General features: G+C 42.2%; 2 protein-coding genes across 2 annotated transcripts; both read right to left on the reverse strand.

The window, feature by feature from the left end:
• Positions 1-1,199: 1,199 nt before the first annotated feature.
• Positions 1,200-3,824, reverse strand: ubxn10 (UBX domain protein 10). Its single transcript, XM_088938141.1, has one exon. The coding sequence runs from the start codon at positions 3,734-3,736 to the stop codon at positions 2,945-2,947; it is 792 nt and encodes a 263-aa protein (XP_088794267.1). The 5' UTR covers positions 3,737-3,824; the 3' UTR covers positions 1,200-2,944.
• Positions 3,825-9,122: 5,298 nt separating this feature from the next.
• cptp (ceramide-1-phosphate transfer protein) lies at positions 9,123-15,236 on the reverse strand. The gene is made up of 2 exons (XM_088938441.1): positions 14,912-15,236; positions 9,123-12,996 (listed from the first exon to the last, which is right to left on the reverse strand). Exons 1-2 carry the CDS (start codon positions 15,037-15,039, stop codon positions 12,474-12,476), a joined length of 651 nt encoding a protein of 216 aa, XP_088794567.1. The 5' UTR covers positions 15,040-15,236; the 3' UTR covers positions 9,123-12,473.
• Positions 15,237-15,351: the final 115 nt, after the last annotated feature.

Below are 15,351 nucleotides of genomic sequence, written 5' to 3' on the forward strand. Positions count from 1 at the left end.
TTTTTAATCTTTTAGTACTGGACTGAGTTCTGATTGTGGGATGTCGTTAAATGTTGTTTTGTATTGTGGTAATGTACTGCTGTTGTAGTGTATTATTGTTGTATATGTTAGATTATATGTTTATGAGCTTCTGATGTGCAAGACAAATTCCTTTAGGGGCAATAAAGGTTAATTCAACCTACTAGTATGTTTTTGGAGGAAGGAGACCAGAGCACCAGGCTGAAATGCATGCGAACACACAGATGGCACCCCAATTTATCCCAGGGCCCTGTATAAGCTTAAATGATCAAGTTTAATGTTTCCGCCAAAGGCGAGATGGGGCGTTGAGTTGGAAATTCCGGTCAAGAGGGAAGCATGCCACCTTTTTTCAGCTTTGCATGATTCTTCTTTTGCCTCAGCTATGATTAATAAGCAAATGTCCACCAAAACGTATTCTGAAACGCTTTGAGTTGAAGCTAGTTCCCTTGTTAGCAAAAGGTATTTTCCGTAGAAGGGCAGCTCCGTGGCGCAGTGGTTATCATTGCAGCCTCGCAGCCCTGGGTTCAAGTCTGGACCTGGGGTGCTGTCTGTGTGGAGTTTGTATGTTACCCCCGTGTTCGCTTGCGTTTCCTCAGGGTGCTCTGGTTTCCTCCCATAGAAACGTTGGTAGGTTAATTGGCTTCTGGGAAAATTGGCCCTGGTGTGAGTGTGGGGGCATTTGCATCTACCCTGTGATGGACTGGCGTCCTGTCCAGGGTGTACCCAGCCTTGCACCTGGATAGCAACTCTGAATTGGATGAAGTGGTTAGAAAATGGATGGATGATTCCCCAAGCAGCGTAGCACAACTGCCAGGACACCAGACTGGCTGCGAGCCTGTTTTTCTGGCTATGTATCTGTGTGTGCCCGGTGGTGTACTGGCATCCCTTCCAGGCTGTATCCTACTTTGTGCCCATTGCTGGAATAGGCTCCAGCTCCGCCACTTCCCTGAATTGGAAAAAGTGATTAGAAAATGGATGGATGTTCCTCAGGGGTGATTCATCCTGAACAACATAGTGGGAATGATTCCATGTTTATTATTCTTGACATTCTCTGGCTTGATAGATTTAGTCACCTCACAAAAGGCATAGCAAATTCCACTTAGGTCATGTTGCTTGAGCCAAAAGAAGAATGGCCCTGTCCTCATTAACTCCATTTTCCACAAAAAAAAATGTATCCCATGTTTGATGTATTAGTATTTTATTTTCTTGTACAATCAGCTTTTAAAAAAATCAAAACTGTGTTTTAAAAATTCAGATGGTCTGGAAGAGGGAAAAAGGTATGGATAATTAGGTAGGCAACACGTCAAGTAGGATTTAGACAGGGAAATGTAGATGTACATTATTCTAAACGTATTCTACTCCTTTAAAGGACTTCAATAAATTTCAAAAAAGCATTTGTCTCTAAGAACATATATGATTAATACAGATTATTTAGCAAATCTGGGCTAATCCTAATACCCGGGTTTGTGTATGGCTGGTCATTCTCGTCCCGGGCTCTCAGCCTTCTGTAAATGCAGGAATTTAATTAAAAGAAGAAAAAGGCATAAAAAAGTACCGTAATAATTGATAAACATGAAATTCTCCAGAGAAAGCATCTTGTGTGTTTCATCTAATCCTGTTAGTACCGGTAATTAATCTCTATTTTTATGCATAACCATTTTTGTTTTGAAAAACAAAGTCACACCAAAGCTGCAGACAACACGATTTATCACAAAACATTTTCTCCACGGCAGCCTTTCTTGAGGGAATAAATTGATTCCAAAGGCCTTAAATCAATGACATCAAATCAATTAAGTTAAATTCCACTTGGAAAGCCACTCAAAATAGTTTTGGAAGTGATTTTTGTTTTTAGATTTTTATTTAAATTACACAACATATACTAAAAAAAAAAAGAAGTGCTGTCTTCTAACCAGAAATGTCATTTAAATCTTCAAGGAGCTCATTTTCAATATCTATTCTCATTTTCAAGCAAGGCATCTCCAACTCTGGTCCCTGAGAGCCCACATTGCGTTTGTCATATAGATCACCTGTATAAATCAACGGTAATTACTTCATAGTTGCTCCCCATCAGAATTTTCGTCCTAATTGATCTCTAACTTGCATAATTAAATTATTCTACATCTTAACTGGCTGGAATGAAATTGTTCCATGTCTTTAAGAGCAGGGCTGCCCAGTCCTGCTTCTGGAAGGATAATATATCAGCAGGATTTCATTCCAACTCAATTCTACGTAAGTTAAAACAGCTGGCTACTGGCTTAATTGTTTTAACAGCTTCTTTCAGCCTTTCAGGTGTTGCTGCTTTAAAGACACCGAGACAACCTGCAGAACCGGCCTGGAGAGCCCTGCTTTAGAGACTTACAATTTACTGATGGCCTAGAAAAGTGGTTGGATTAGGGCACCCAGGAGAAATGTTAAGGACACCTGGTTTAAAGTATTAGATATTTTATTGACTAAATACTACTTGCGTCTTACTTCACAGAAGCATGAAACAGAAACATGGAAAATAATTTTGTCAAGCAACAGCTGTTGCTTGTTAATAGGAATAAAAAAAGTGAATTCAACTGAAACTGAGCTGATAAATATTAACCTAGAAAAACCAGTGTGTGGTGCACAAGTACCATTTATTTATGGACCTCACATGGACCAAAAAGAAGAGGTAAGCAAATATAACTTAATTGAAATTGTGAAGTATTGCAGTTACTGTTGAAATGAAGAGCTGTTACATTAAGGTCCTGTGAAAGGTGTCATAAAATCTCGATTGCGACAAGAAAATGAACGGAAATAATGGTCTTTTCATTTGACATAAAAAATACCCAACTGAATCGACTATGATTCAACTTTCTTAGAAACCAAAACAATACAACCGCAGTGCTCTGATGGGTTAGTTAAATCATGCACCGATTCAAGCTGTATCGGTGTGGCACGATTATGCAGAACCCGCTGAATGGTCTGCTTTCTGGGAGACGCACAGCACTGTCCTGTTGCAGATACCGCTCTGTTCCAAAGTTAGGGATAAATTGTGGAAGCTCCTTCTGGGTACCTCCATGGTCTCGATGATTCCACCTTCGTAGCTGGTTCCATGCTCAGCCTCCGCGGTTGCTATGACTGTCTGAAGGGTGTCCGAGGGATGGAAGAGACGCTGAAATCTCTCTCCAGACGGAGATCGTACGGCAAGAAGCAGGTTTTGTTCTCTGTCCAGCGGCGCCCCGCCTGTCTCCGAGTGTCTGCTGACTGGCTGCCTCTTCTGACCTCGAGACACCCTTGCTTCTGCAGGGGCGGTCATTTCTGGTGTGCTTCTGGACGCCGCCCTCCTGTGCGCAGAGGAAAGGCGCTGCTGTTCCACGTGACTGTTCTTGGCCTTTATGATGAGATCATCCGACATGCTCAACCTGGTGGTTTTGTCCACTAAGCCTTGAGTGGCCATGTCTCCGGACTCTTCCTTCTTCTCGATCGAAGGAAGCACTCTGTACCTGTTCAGCGATGACGTCGGTTGAGCGGGGAGCACCTGCAGGAGCTCTGGGATCTCGTCGGTCTTCACGAGACTGCCCCGTCTCGCAGGAGTCGCAGAGCTGAGGGAACTCCCCGCCCTTTCACGTGTATTGGAAGGAGGCCTGGGTGTAAGGGGGGAACCATGCTGGGAAACGCTGTGCACACTCTGGGTGCAGTTGAGGGCAGGTCGGCTGCGACCTTTGGCGGATTTTGGCCTTGTTACATGCATAGCGTACGAATCCTATTTCTCCATGGAAGCTGTAGTGATGGGAAGAAAGGACTCTCCGAGGGTGGTACAGCTGCCATCTCCTTCTCTCGCAGCTGTGGAAGGAGGAAGAAGGAAAAAAAAACAGTCATTCCTCACTCAAAAGTAGAAGGAATGTCCCATTGTTCTCCGCCGGGAAAATGGGATTTTGTACTTAACGAGGGTAGAGGTGAGGTGCACCTCTGGCCAGCCAAGACCAACCGAATCATTTCTTTCCTCAACATCTAAATGAATTCGCTCAACTACTGTACTTCAGAACTGGCCTGTGTAACATGGAGGATATGTGTTGGAAAATGTAGAATTATTTGTATGCATTTTATCCAAGCTCATTTTCTGGGTTTAAGCACATACAGTGGTGTGAAAAAGTGTTTGCCCCCTTCCTGATTTCTTATTTTTTTGCATGTTTGTCACACTGAAATGTTTCAGATCATCAAACAAATTGAAATATTAGACAAAGATAACACAAGTAACACAAAATGCAGTTTTTATTATTAAGGGGAAAAAAAATCCAAACCTACATGGCCCTGTGTGAAAAAGTGATTGCCCCCCCTGTTAAAACATAAATCAACTGTGGTTTATCACATCTTTGGAAAGCTGAGTTCAATTTCTCTAGCCACACCCAGGCCTGATTACTGCCACACCTGTTCTCAATCAAGAAATCACTTAAATAGGACCTGCCTGACAAAGTGAAGTAGACCAAAAGATCCTCAAAAGCTAGACATCATGCTGTGATCCAAAGAAATTCAGGAACAAATGAGAAACAGAGTAATTGAGATTTATCAGTCTGGAAAAGGTTATAAAGCCATTTCTAAAGCTTTGGGACTCCAGGGAACCACAGTGAGAGCCATTATCCACAAATGGCGAAAACATGGAACAGTGGTGAACCTTCCCAGGAGTGGCCGGCCGACCAAAATTACCCCAAGAGCGCAGCGACGACTCATCCAAGAGGTCACAAAAAACCCCACAACAACATCCAAAGAACTGCAGGCTTCACTTGCCTCAGTTAAGGTCAGTGTTCATGACTCCACCATAAGAAAGAGACTGGGCAAAAATGGCCTGCATGGCAGAGTTCCAAGACAAAAACCACTGCTGAGCAAAAAGAACATAAAGGCTCGTCTCAGTTTTGCCAGAAAACATCTTGATGATCCCCAAGACTTTTGGGAAAATACTCTGTGGACTGACGAGACAAAAGTTGAACCTTTTGGAAGGTGTGTGTCCCATTACATCTGGCGTAAAAGTAACACAGCATTTCAGAAAAGGAACATCATACCAACAGTAAAATATGGTGGTGGTAGTGTGATGGTCTGGGGCTGTTTTTCTGCTTCAGGACCTGGAAGACTTGCTGTGGTAAATGGAACCATGAATTCTGCTGTCTACCAAAAAATCCTGAAGGAGAATGTCCGGCCATCTGTTCGTGACCTCAAGCTGAAGCGCACTTGGGTTCTGCAGCAGGACAATGATCCAAAACACACCAGCAAGTCCACCTCTGAATGGCTTAAGAAAAAAAAATGAAGACTTTGGAGTGGCCTAGTCAAAGTCCTGACCTGAATCCGATTGAGATGTTGTGGCATGATCTTAAAAAAGCGGTTAAGGCTCGAAAACCCTCCAATGTGGCTGAATTACAACAATTCTGCAAAGATGAGTGGGCCAAAATTCCTCCACAGCGCTGTAAAAGACTCATTGCCAGTTATCGCAAACGCTTGATTGCAGTTGTTGCTGCTAAGGGTGGCCCAACCAGTTATTAGATTTAGGGGGCAATCACTTTTTCACACAGGGCCATGTAGGTTTGGATTTTTTTTTCCCTTAATAATAAAAACCTTCATTTAAAAACTGCGTTTTGTGTTTACTTGTGTTATCTTCGTCTAATATTTCAATTTGTTTGATGATCTGAAACATTTCAGTGTGACAAACATGCAAAAAAATAAGAAATCAGGAAGGGGGCAAACACTTTTTCACACCACTGTACATGGCATTGCCTTTTGTGTCTTGTATGCAAATTTATTAGTGTGATGCTTCCTGGTAAACTACAATACTGGGTTGCTGTGCTACACTAGGCAAACTAATTCTGCACAAGTCTTCTGACCTCTTTTAAGGCTGTGCTCCACTACGACACTTATTTTTCCCCATTTTTGATGACGTACTTTGCAATGTGCAAGATATAAGAAAGCCTTAAATTAGACACTTTCTAAGCATTGACTAAATTACCCATTGAGCAAATCTCAATCTAGGTTAAGATAAAAAGAAATAGGGATGTATTAATTATACATGCTTGATAGAGAGCAGTGAAGCTTCACTTTTAATCGTGGTTCATTGATTGATCTGAAAATTTTTGGGGCAGCTCATAATTGCAAGGTCCCCTGGGCATAAAACCGAAAATCCTAGTTCAGTGTTTTTGGTTTTTGAGAGGTATGGTCATCCTTGTTTAATCTTTTCATGTAATTATTACAAAAATAGTTTTAAATGTGTAAAAATGTTCTTAGCTCTCGTGTGCAACAGAATGGAAATACAAACCTTCTCTCCCTGCAAGTAACTTGAGCAACAACACATTCTTCTAGACGGACATTTGGACATCTGCATAAAAAAAATGACTGTCATCTCAAATCTTAGGATACAGAGGGACTTGGGGATTACACTGTACTTAATCATTGTTTTAATACATGGGGCGGAAAAAATGCAACTTTACGATAAATTCTTAGATTTCTTTTTTGTAGGGCGGGTAAATGTGCAGACTCGAACCGTCGGAGAACTGAAATCTTTTGAGGTTTTGTGATCTCTGTTGCTAGGTTTATATGATCATATACAGTACGTCTCGCCCGAGCCATAGTATTGTATAAAACGCAAAAGAACTGCAACTACTACAGCTATGTCGAATGACCGTTAATAGCCACAGGGGTCGTCAATTGGCTTGACTTTGGCTTCTGAATACTGTACATTACAATGCTGGTATATTTTCAAACAGAGATCCGATATCTCGCAGTTTTCTTTCTTTACATGTCCAATACAGTCAAGAGCAGGGCGCTAACGCGAGCGAAAGGCAGCCGCTGTCAAATTAAATAGCGTGACAATATTCTTAAATTATTCAAGTTAACAACTTTGCACGGTTGCAGTTGGTAGGCTCCGTGCGTGCTGTGGAAATTCACTGTAATGGTCTTGGGTGGGGGTGGGTGGGGGATGTAGCGTTTACGCCGTTCATCTTAGATTTTGTCATCTTCAGACCTGGTGTTATTGATGTGTGGATGCAAATCCGAGTAACGTAATGTCAAAAACACCAGGAGGTAAACGTAAAATGCGCCGCAATCCATGCTAAAACATATTCTGACATAACCTCTCTCTCTAACCAGAGCCTCACAGGAGCAGTACACTTGTCACAGCGTTATGGATGTTAATGTCACTAGTAAATATGGCTCAACGAAACCGCCGTCCTACTCTGAAGTTCTTTGCTAGCTGGTTGCGTGTATTGACAAGCACACGATCTCTTCCGATTGAACGGGGTGCAAACAGAAATAGCTGCTTCAGTTACCTTGCATGTCTGTCTCGTTTAGCGAATCCACACTTATGCTAATCGGCACCAATTTCGTTGCAGCTTTAAGAGTCTCGGGCCAATTTCCCATCGTCAAGTCGCAGCTGACAACAGCCCCGTCGCCTTGACAACGCGGTTGGGGACGTCATAAAGAGCCCGAGGGGGAGGCGTTGTGCGTCTAACAAACACGCTTGTAACCCCTTAAAAAATATCAGGATGGCAATTTCCTTTCAAATAATTTCTCCGCAGCAGAGGAAATTTCCTCATTTTGCTGTAGCGCATAGCAGGGTTGCGTGCTTGAAATACATCTGGTTGTTTGTCTCTAAACAAATGCTGTTGCAGCTTCCAATTCTGTGATAAAGGGTGAGTGAGAGGCATATGGCTTTTAACAAGGAAAAGCTGTATTGAGTACTACGTTGTAAAACTGGCCTAAGGAAAGGTTTACAGCATAATCATAAAAATAGTGTTACCATCATGTTCAATATCAAGGTGATGGTGGGAACGTACTGTACTACGGTACACTATACTGCAGCTACAGTAAGACTTGCATCAGATGTTTAAGATGCTGTACTTACCTTGATACACTTTCAGGAGATCTTAATGCCTGTTGTCATTTAGGATATGAAGCAAACTATTTGTGCCAGTGTGGTTCAATTAAAACTGTACATTATAAGTGTTAATTCACTATATTTCACATCTCTAAAACGTGAGCACGTTCGTTTACGTTTTTTTCTTTATCTGTTTAAATAATAAGGTGTTAATACTACATTAGGTAAAGGCTAAATTTAATTTTGATTATTTGTGACCAGCCTTTAAAATCTCACGTTGTCTCCCTTCTGATACCGTGCAATTCTGATTTCACAAAATTCTAGTAGTATCTGCCTCTTTATCCCCTGGCAGATCCCCTCCACCACCACCAGTGTGCAGCCCCACCTGGATGATGCGACGGCAGCCATAGTGCGCCAGAACGCTCACCACACACCAGCTCTCAGTGGGGAGGAGAGCAGAGTGATGAAGCCAGTTCATAGGTGGGGATTATTAGGAGGCCATGATTGGTAAGGGCCAATGGGAAATTTGGCCGAGACGCCGGGGTTACACCCCTACTCTTTTCGAGAAACGATATGTCCTCCAACACTTGGCTGTGTTTCTGGAGAAGACCCATCAGCTTTCTTGTCAACAGAAGAGAGTGGCTTTCTGTGCTGAAGCCGAGATGGGGATATTGCAGACCTTTTTAACTTGATCAATGAGATCAGACTCCTCCCCACTGAGAGCTGGTGTGTGGTGAGTGTTCTGGCGCACTATGGCTGCCGTCGCATCATCCAGGTGGGGCTGCACACTGGTGGTGGTGGAGGGGATCCCCATTACCTGTAAAGTGCTTTGAGTGGAGTGTCCAGAAAAGCGTTCTATAAGTGTAAGCAATCATTATTATTATTGAACGAGGCCCTGAGGGAGCCCACAGTATAATCCCTTGGCATGTATATAGGTATCGGTGCATTGGAGAACCAGTGTAGCTGCCCTAGTGAGTCAGTGCAGGTATCTGTGGGTGTGGTCACTGAGGCAGAACAAACATAACTTAGTTTTGTTTTTTGTCACAGGTGGGCAGGTACTTTTCAGGTACCAGGTACAGCACTGTATGATCTTACAAAGACGGACTGCCTCATACTGAAATTTGCAGAGAGCTTGTGTTGGGCGTAGGAAGTCAATTGCTAATTGGTGTCACAGACCATATATGTCTCCATTCACACTTACAGCTGAAGCCCCGAGATGGGAGAAATATACTTCATTCCCTGCTAGGTGTTTGGTTTTTACATTGGACAAAAACGTGCATACTTGCAGCAAAAAAACATTTTTTATTTAAATTGAGAATTCCACATTACAAACTTGTTTCTTGATATTTTTCTTAAGTTAAGAAATTTAAACTCAAGCCCCAAAAGAACAAACCAAAACTATATAAATTTACCAGTGTGCAAACTTGGTTCATGACAACGTAAAATTCTTAAACATAATTTTGCAAATACTGCAGCTTAATAACCATGCACCAAAACCTAAAACAGTGCTAAATGTAATTAGACTTGTAGTGAATATTATTCTGAATTATATCAAATACTATTGTAGTAGAGATAAATCTAAAAATCTGTTTTTAAATATTAAACTTATTCTCTCCATTTACTGGAGCGTCTTAATTTTGATTGATGGTTCAACAGTCCATTTTGTTTTCAACCTGTAAAATAGTTGCCTGTTTATAGCCTTTGCCTGGAGTACAAACATTTTAGAACAGACCTAAGAGCTACAAATTCAGTCCTACATGTATCTAATCCTAAACCTCTGCTTTAGGTCCCCCCCTAGGGGACAGAATGTCAAGAGAAAAGTGCAAATATAACAGGAAAAGATTAGGAAAATACCTAAAGTTACAACAGTGGGTGGGGCTCTAGACTTGCATATTCAAATCTCACTTGTTACGACTGCAACACTGCTGTTGTATCCTTGAGCAAGATAATTTGCCGAGGGCTCCGGTGAAATGCTCTATAGTACAAGTTTGTACACCCGTAGGTTGCTTTTGCTGTAATGCAATTGAAATTGGTAGCAAATGCAAACAGTCGATTAAACAGACCCCACATGAAGGAAACCTCCTTTGTTTAAAAAGGCTCTGGCCTTTAATGCAACATGACAAACTTCTCAACCAAAATCCACAAGAAGGACTTTTAAAATTGAGACTTCCACAAAAAAAGATCTAAAATATCACAGTAAAAAAGGCAGGGGAGGTAAAAGATCCTAATTTTAAAAATCTCTCTTAAACTATGTACATTACACTAGATTTCTTTAAATGAAATAGTAGCCTATTATTTTTGTTGGGATTTCTGGCATAAGATCAATAATGCATAACGCACGATGAGGAAATCATGCTTAGCATTTTGATGCATAGATTTTTACAGAGCAAAGGATGTGCCTCACTTTAAATTCGGGTGTAGGACAGAGAGAGAGAAAGGATTGAGAGGAGGAAAGTTCGAGTGACTGACCAGAGCTGCTGGTTCCCTTCACACAGGGGGTGGCATTTTAAATTTTGCAAAAGACATAAGCTGGAAAAAGACAACTTTTTAAGGTTTGAACCCACAATCAAATGTAACTGGTCTTATATTTACTAGTATGTCCATAATACTCTTCCCATATTGTTGTGGTACCAAAGACGCCATACAATGTAGAGACGGATGCAAACATTTAAAATTGTTAGTGCAAATTCCCTTTTCTTGACAAAGACATTTCCATATGGAATCAGCCTATTCCAGCTATGTAAAAAAATCTCAGGCCTTATTTGTTTTTGTTGGCCGTGTATACAACAACATTTTCCTCCAGAATGTCACACTCCGAGGTGATAAAAGATGACTCAACTTTTCAGCGGTTTTTCAAATGCATTCATATGCTCCCACCAGAAAACGACAAGTCTGTGAAGCAAACTCCCTCTTAACTTGTAACACTTAAGTGCGATTCTTTAAGAGGCTTTGTTCATTAGTCCTATATGGCTTTTTAAAGTGCTGACTTCTTAAAAGGTTGCACTTCTAGAGATAACAAAATATTCAGCCCAGTGCCTCTAGATTTACTCCCCTGCATCAGGGAACCTAAACCCCACAATGACTAAAGACTTGGAACAGCTGATAATTCAATTACTTACTAAAAGCCTTGGTAGATTGAAACAAAAACATCCTATTGGTTCTCCTGGCCCAGGAGTGAGGATCACTGCCAAGTTTGCAATACATTACTCTTTTCTGTCCCATTCAATTAGCCTTTTTTTTTTTTAAAGCAGCATTTACTTTTTAGATACGTCAGTGATATATCATTGATCAAGAGTCGGCTGTATCGAACTCTACTCAAAGGGGATAGGGGCAGGTGTTCCTGCTTGTGACCACTGGCAAAAGCAACTGTTGATTTGTTCATTTCAGCTTCCAGCCAACCTCACTGGGGGGGGGGGGAGGATTAGGGAACATTCAGCGTCTGGGTTTGGAAGTGGCTGTCCCATGCGCCTGTGCTCGAAAGGACTAGAAGGGATGGTTTAGTTGCTTAACTCTCCGATTTATCAGGATGATAGGGTCTTTTTAACGGCTTTCAGCCGAAAGGTCAAATTCCCTCATTCCATTTAAGTTAAAAAAAAATTGGTCCTTCCTGGTTGAGTTTCATGAAGTAGCTCTTTTAAAAAGAAGATTCAGGTCCAGATTAAATCAAACCTGTGACCCATCTGTCAAATTCAAATTCTCAAACCAGATTGCCTTAACATACAATAGTAACAGCGCCCCAGGATGGGATTTAGGATTTTGGTCTCCATTTATGCTTTTGAGGTACCCACCCATCCATATATCCAGTAGATGGTTTATGCATCTAGTGGATTTATGGAAGGATTCCACAGAAGCAGACCTCCACAATTATTAAAAACGTGGTGGAAGACTACTTATTGAAGGCTGTCAGTGCAAGATAGGTATATACTCTTATAAAGAATTCTTAGTGGCCTTTAATCATGATGGAATCTTTTTTTTTACTGTACATGCTCTACGGAAGGTGCACGCTTATAGCCCAGAAGTAGAGTACCTTCTGATCTTTGATCACTGTTATAGAATAACTGGTTAGAAAATCATGTAGTGTGGTTTCAAAAAATGTTACACATTTGTATAACTCTCGTTGAGCAACATTCCTGTAAATTTTACTTTCTTTTGCTCATCCTCCCAAACTTAAGCACTAAGTATGAACTTTTGACACCACCTTTCAAGATGTTCAATAAGAGGGGAGGTGCGTTTGTGTGCTTGGGAAGCTCATTAAGGAAGTTAGCTGTCTAACACCGCATACATCTGGAACAGAAATATCACTATCCAGACTCCTAACACCTTTGGATGACCTCCATCATCAAGAGTGAGGTACCAGCTGCGACGCACCCATTCACCAAATAGCAGTTCTTCCCCTGCAAAACAAAGATCTGGAAAAACCACTTCTTTGTTACTTAAGAGCTGTATTCATCCGACTCGAACCCTCACAATTCTAGCGCAGTGGAAAAATTAACAATTCCAAAAAATACGAAGTAGTATTTGAGTGTGATTAAAAAAAAAACAGGCGCACTGTCCAGAATGTGCTTGAAAACAGTGGTCTGCAAGAAAGAGAGTGATGGTCCCATCTCCAGGTTCATCTTCAGCTGCACTTGCGCTAAGGCAAGTCCAGCAGGTTGTTCTTGGCATACAGCTCCTCTGTGATCTGGTAGACCTCGGCGATGAGGGGCAGGGCCTCTCCCAGCATCGTCACCACCTGGTCAGGTGTGCCCACGTTCATGACCTCGAAGAAGGTGGCCCGCCCGGGGAGAGCACAGAAGGCCATGAGCGAAGCTTTGCGGATGATCCACGAGTGGTGGTGAGCCAGCGACTCGTTGTAGGCCTCTGCGCACATGGCCGACGTCTTCCCGTCCTCGCCGCTGGTCCGCAGTCTCTCCAGGAAGAGCTCCAGCCAGCGCAGGGCGCGGTGCAGCCTCAGGGTGGTCCGGCAGCCCGACTCGGGGTGGTCCGCCCTCTTGGTGAGGTCCACCAGCCCGTGGGCCAGCTCGTACTTCACCATGGACTGGATGGTCTCGTACTGCTCTCCGTGCTCGCCCTTGCGATGGTTGGCCATGATCTGGATCTTGCTGACGGCGTCCTTGGAGATGAAGGAGAAGATGGTGCCGAGGCTGTTCATGAACCTTGAAAAGACCATGTGCAGAAGGTTGAGTCAAAGCTATGGAGCTTTCGTTGCCACTAGTGTGATCTATTGATGGTCTTCTTTAAATAAGTAATAGGTTTATTCCATGCTGAAAAAAAGAAGAAAGAAAACACAACGTTTCGGCCGTGGAGCCTTCTTCAGGTGTGAGGGTTGAAGAACCCTGAAGAAGGCTCCACGGCCGAAACGTTGTGTTTTCTTTCTTCTTTTTTTCAGCATGGAATAAACCTATTACTTGTTCCTTTACAGCCCATGCATGCTGACGCAGCTCCCCACCTGAACTACTTATTTAGATAACTATGCATTTAGAAAATGCTTTTATTTCAGTCAGAGCCATTTACAGCCAGGAGGAGAGGAACGTTTATGAACACCTGTTGCAAAAAAAAAAAGATGTAAATATTCAAACTCGCTCCCCAGAAATACTCCATTTACAATCAGTATTAGTATTGCAGTATTTTCATCAAACCTAACTTTCCCAGAGCAGCCGCTGACAAGACTAACCTGCAGTGTTAGCTGAAACCCTCAACCTGTGAGGCTAAGGGCGTTTTTCAATGATATGATTAAATCTTTGCTGCCTGGCCCAGTGCATTGGTTAGCACTGTCACGTTTTGTTTTGTGCTTCAGCGATGATGCTTTTCTCTCTCCCTGCTGTGCTTTCTGTGTAACAATGATGACCCTGCCAAGAGGCATTCGCCAGTGATCGTTTCAACTGGCTCGTCTTGCTAAAGCGAGGATTGTTGCTTCTTTATACAGTAGCAATTTCTATTTCCGATACTGTTGGCTAATGATGCTGTAAGCCATTAATCTCACAGGCATGAAAGAACTTCGATGGCATCCTCTTCTGTATTTCCCCTCTGCATACAGGATCAGGATCTCCAGCTGGCGAGACCCTGATGTCAGCAGCAGGCTTCAGCCTGTTCCCTCAACTGTGAGTGTAAAGTAGGGCAGGGTGGTGATGCAGTGGTTAACACTGCTGCCTTGCAGGGCTGGGCCCTTGGGTGCTGTTTGTACAGTATGTTCTCCCTGTGTACAGGTGGGTTTCCTCCGGGTGCTCCAGTTTATTCCCACAGTCCAAAAATATACTGGTAGGTGAATTGGCTTCTGGGAAAATTGGCCCTGGTGTGAGTGTGTGTTTGGTGTCCAGGAGCTTCTGCCTTGTCCCCGTTGCTTGCTGGGATAGGCTCTGGCTCCCCTGCAAACCTGAACTGAACAAAGCAGTTAGAAAATGGATGAAGGGATGCAGGTTTCAGAATCTGAATTGGAGAGATGGGACACAGGTCTGACTCTGATCTCGACCTAAATCTTATTTTTAAAAAACAACTGCTTCATTAGGCTCATCAATGCATGCTTGAGAGGATGAGAGTGTTCATCCAAAAATCTTCCATTTATCGCTGCTGCTGGTCTCTCCACTACTAAAATGTCATTATATAAATACAAAATATAGACTATCATCTGGATATAAAATAATACTTACAGATGTTCCAGTTTAATTGTCGGGGTAATTAAAGCACAGTTGAATCATTAATCAAGTGTCAAAATGTAGACTTATCCATTGATTACTGTGTTCAACGTTCAACAGATCGTTTCCGTTTGCAATATTCACATCACTCACTGGCTGCCTGCCTGCGCTCAATTAGTTAGAATACGTTGACAATTAAAAATTAAGAGTTTAAGTACTAAATGTTTTAATGTTCACGCCCAGCCGTTTAGAGTCCTATTTAAAAAAAAATATTTTTGACAACTGCTACGAAGAAATTAACTAAAGTTAATCAGATGCTTGAAATAGAAACAACAACGTTTTCACAATTATTTTTTTGAGTTCACCCGAATTTAAACTGGCCGTTTAACACTGTAACATCAAACACTAGTTAAACCTGAAATCACCATGGAAAACTCACCTTACAAGTCCTCGCCACCCCGCCACGTACTGATCGATTAAAATCTCCTTGTTGTCTGTGAGACAGGACTGGAAAGTGTCCAGCACCTCTTTCAAACTAAATTTCTGGTCCTCCACCACATCAGCCATGTTTACCCGGAAGCAGGAAAGCACACCAAGCTTGACAAAAAAAAAAACCCGTGGACGTAAATCTATGTGAACATAAATGAAGACGTTAAGTAACTTTGTGATGTTTTCTTTTTTAAAAAAAACTGATTTTTTTTTTTACTTTCATGCAAACGGTCAGCTGATCTCACATCTCCACACACGATCTTCGCTTCTTCACTGGTTTATACGGTAACCGGACTGTTACCTTTTGCTTTCTCAACCGAACGGTAAATCTCTTTACCCCGCCTTCCTCTTGTTTCTATTGGTTATATTTTGTGCATCGTTATCAACTGC

The sequence above is a fragment of the Atractosteus spatula genome, chromosome 20 (assembly GCF_055471065.1).
Source record: "Atractosteus spatula isolate fAtrSpa1 chromosome 20, fAtrSpa1.hap1, whole genome shotgun sequence".
Taxonomy (NCBI): domain Eukaryota; kingdom Metazoa; phylum Chordata; class Actinopteri; order Semionotiformes; family Lepisosteidae; genus Atractosteus; species Atractosteus spatula.

Coding starts and splice junctions, on each gene's coding strand:
- ubxn10 (XM_088938141.1), bottom strand. CDS start 3,736: ATGCATGTAACAAGGCCAAAATCCGCCAAAGGTCGCAGCCGACCTGCC.
- cptp (XM_088938441.1), bottom strand. CDS start 15,039: ATGGCTGATGTGGTGGAGGACCAGAAATTTAGTTTGAAAGAGGTGCTG. Junction 12,997..14,911: donor GGGTGGCGAGGACTTGTAAG/GTGAGTTTTCCA, acceptor GGTCTTTTCAAG/GTTCATGAACAGCCTCGGCA.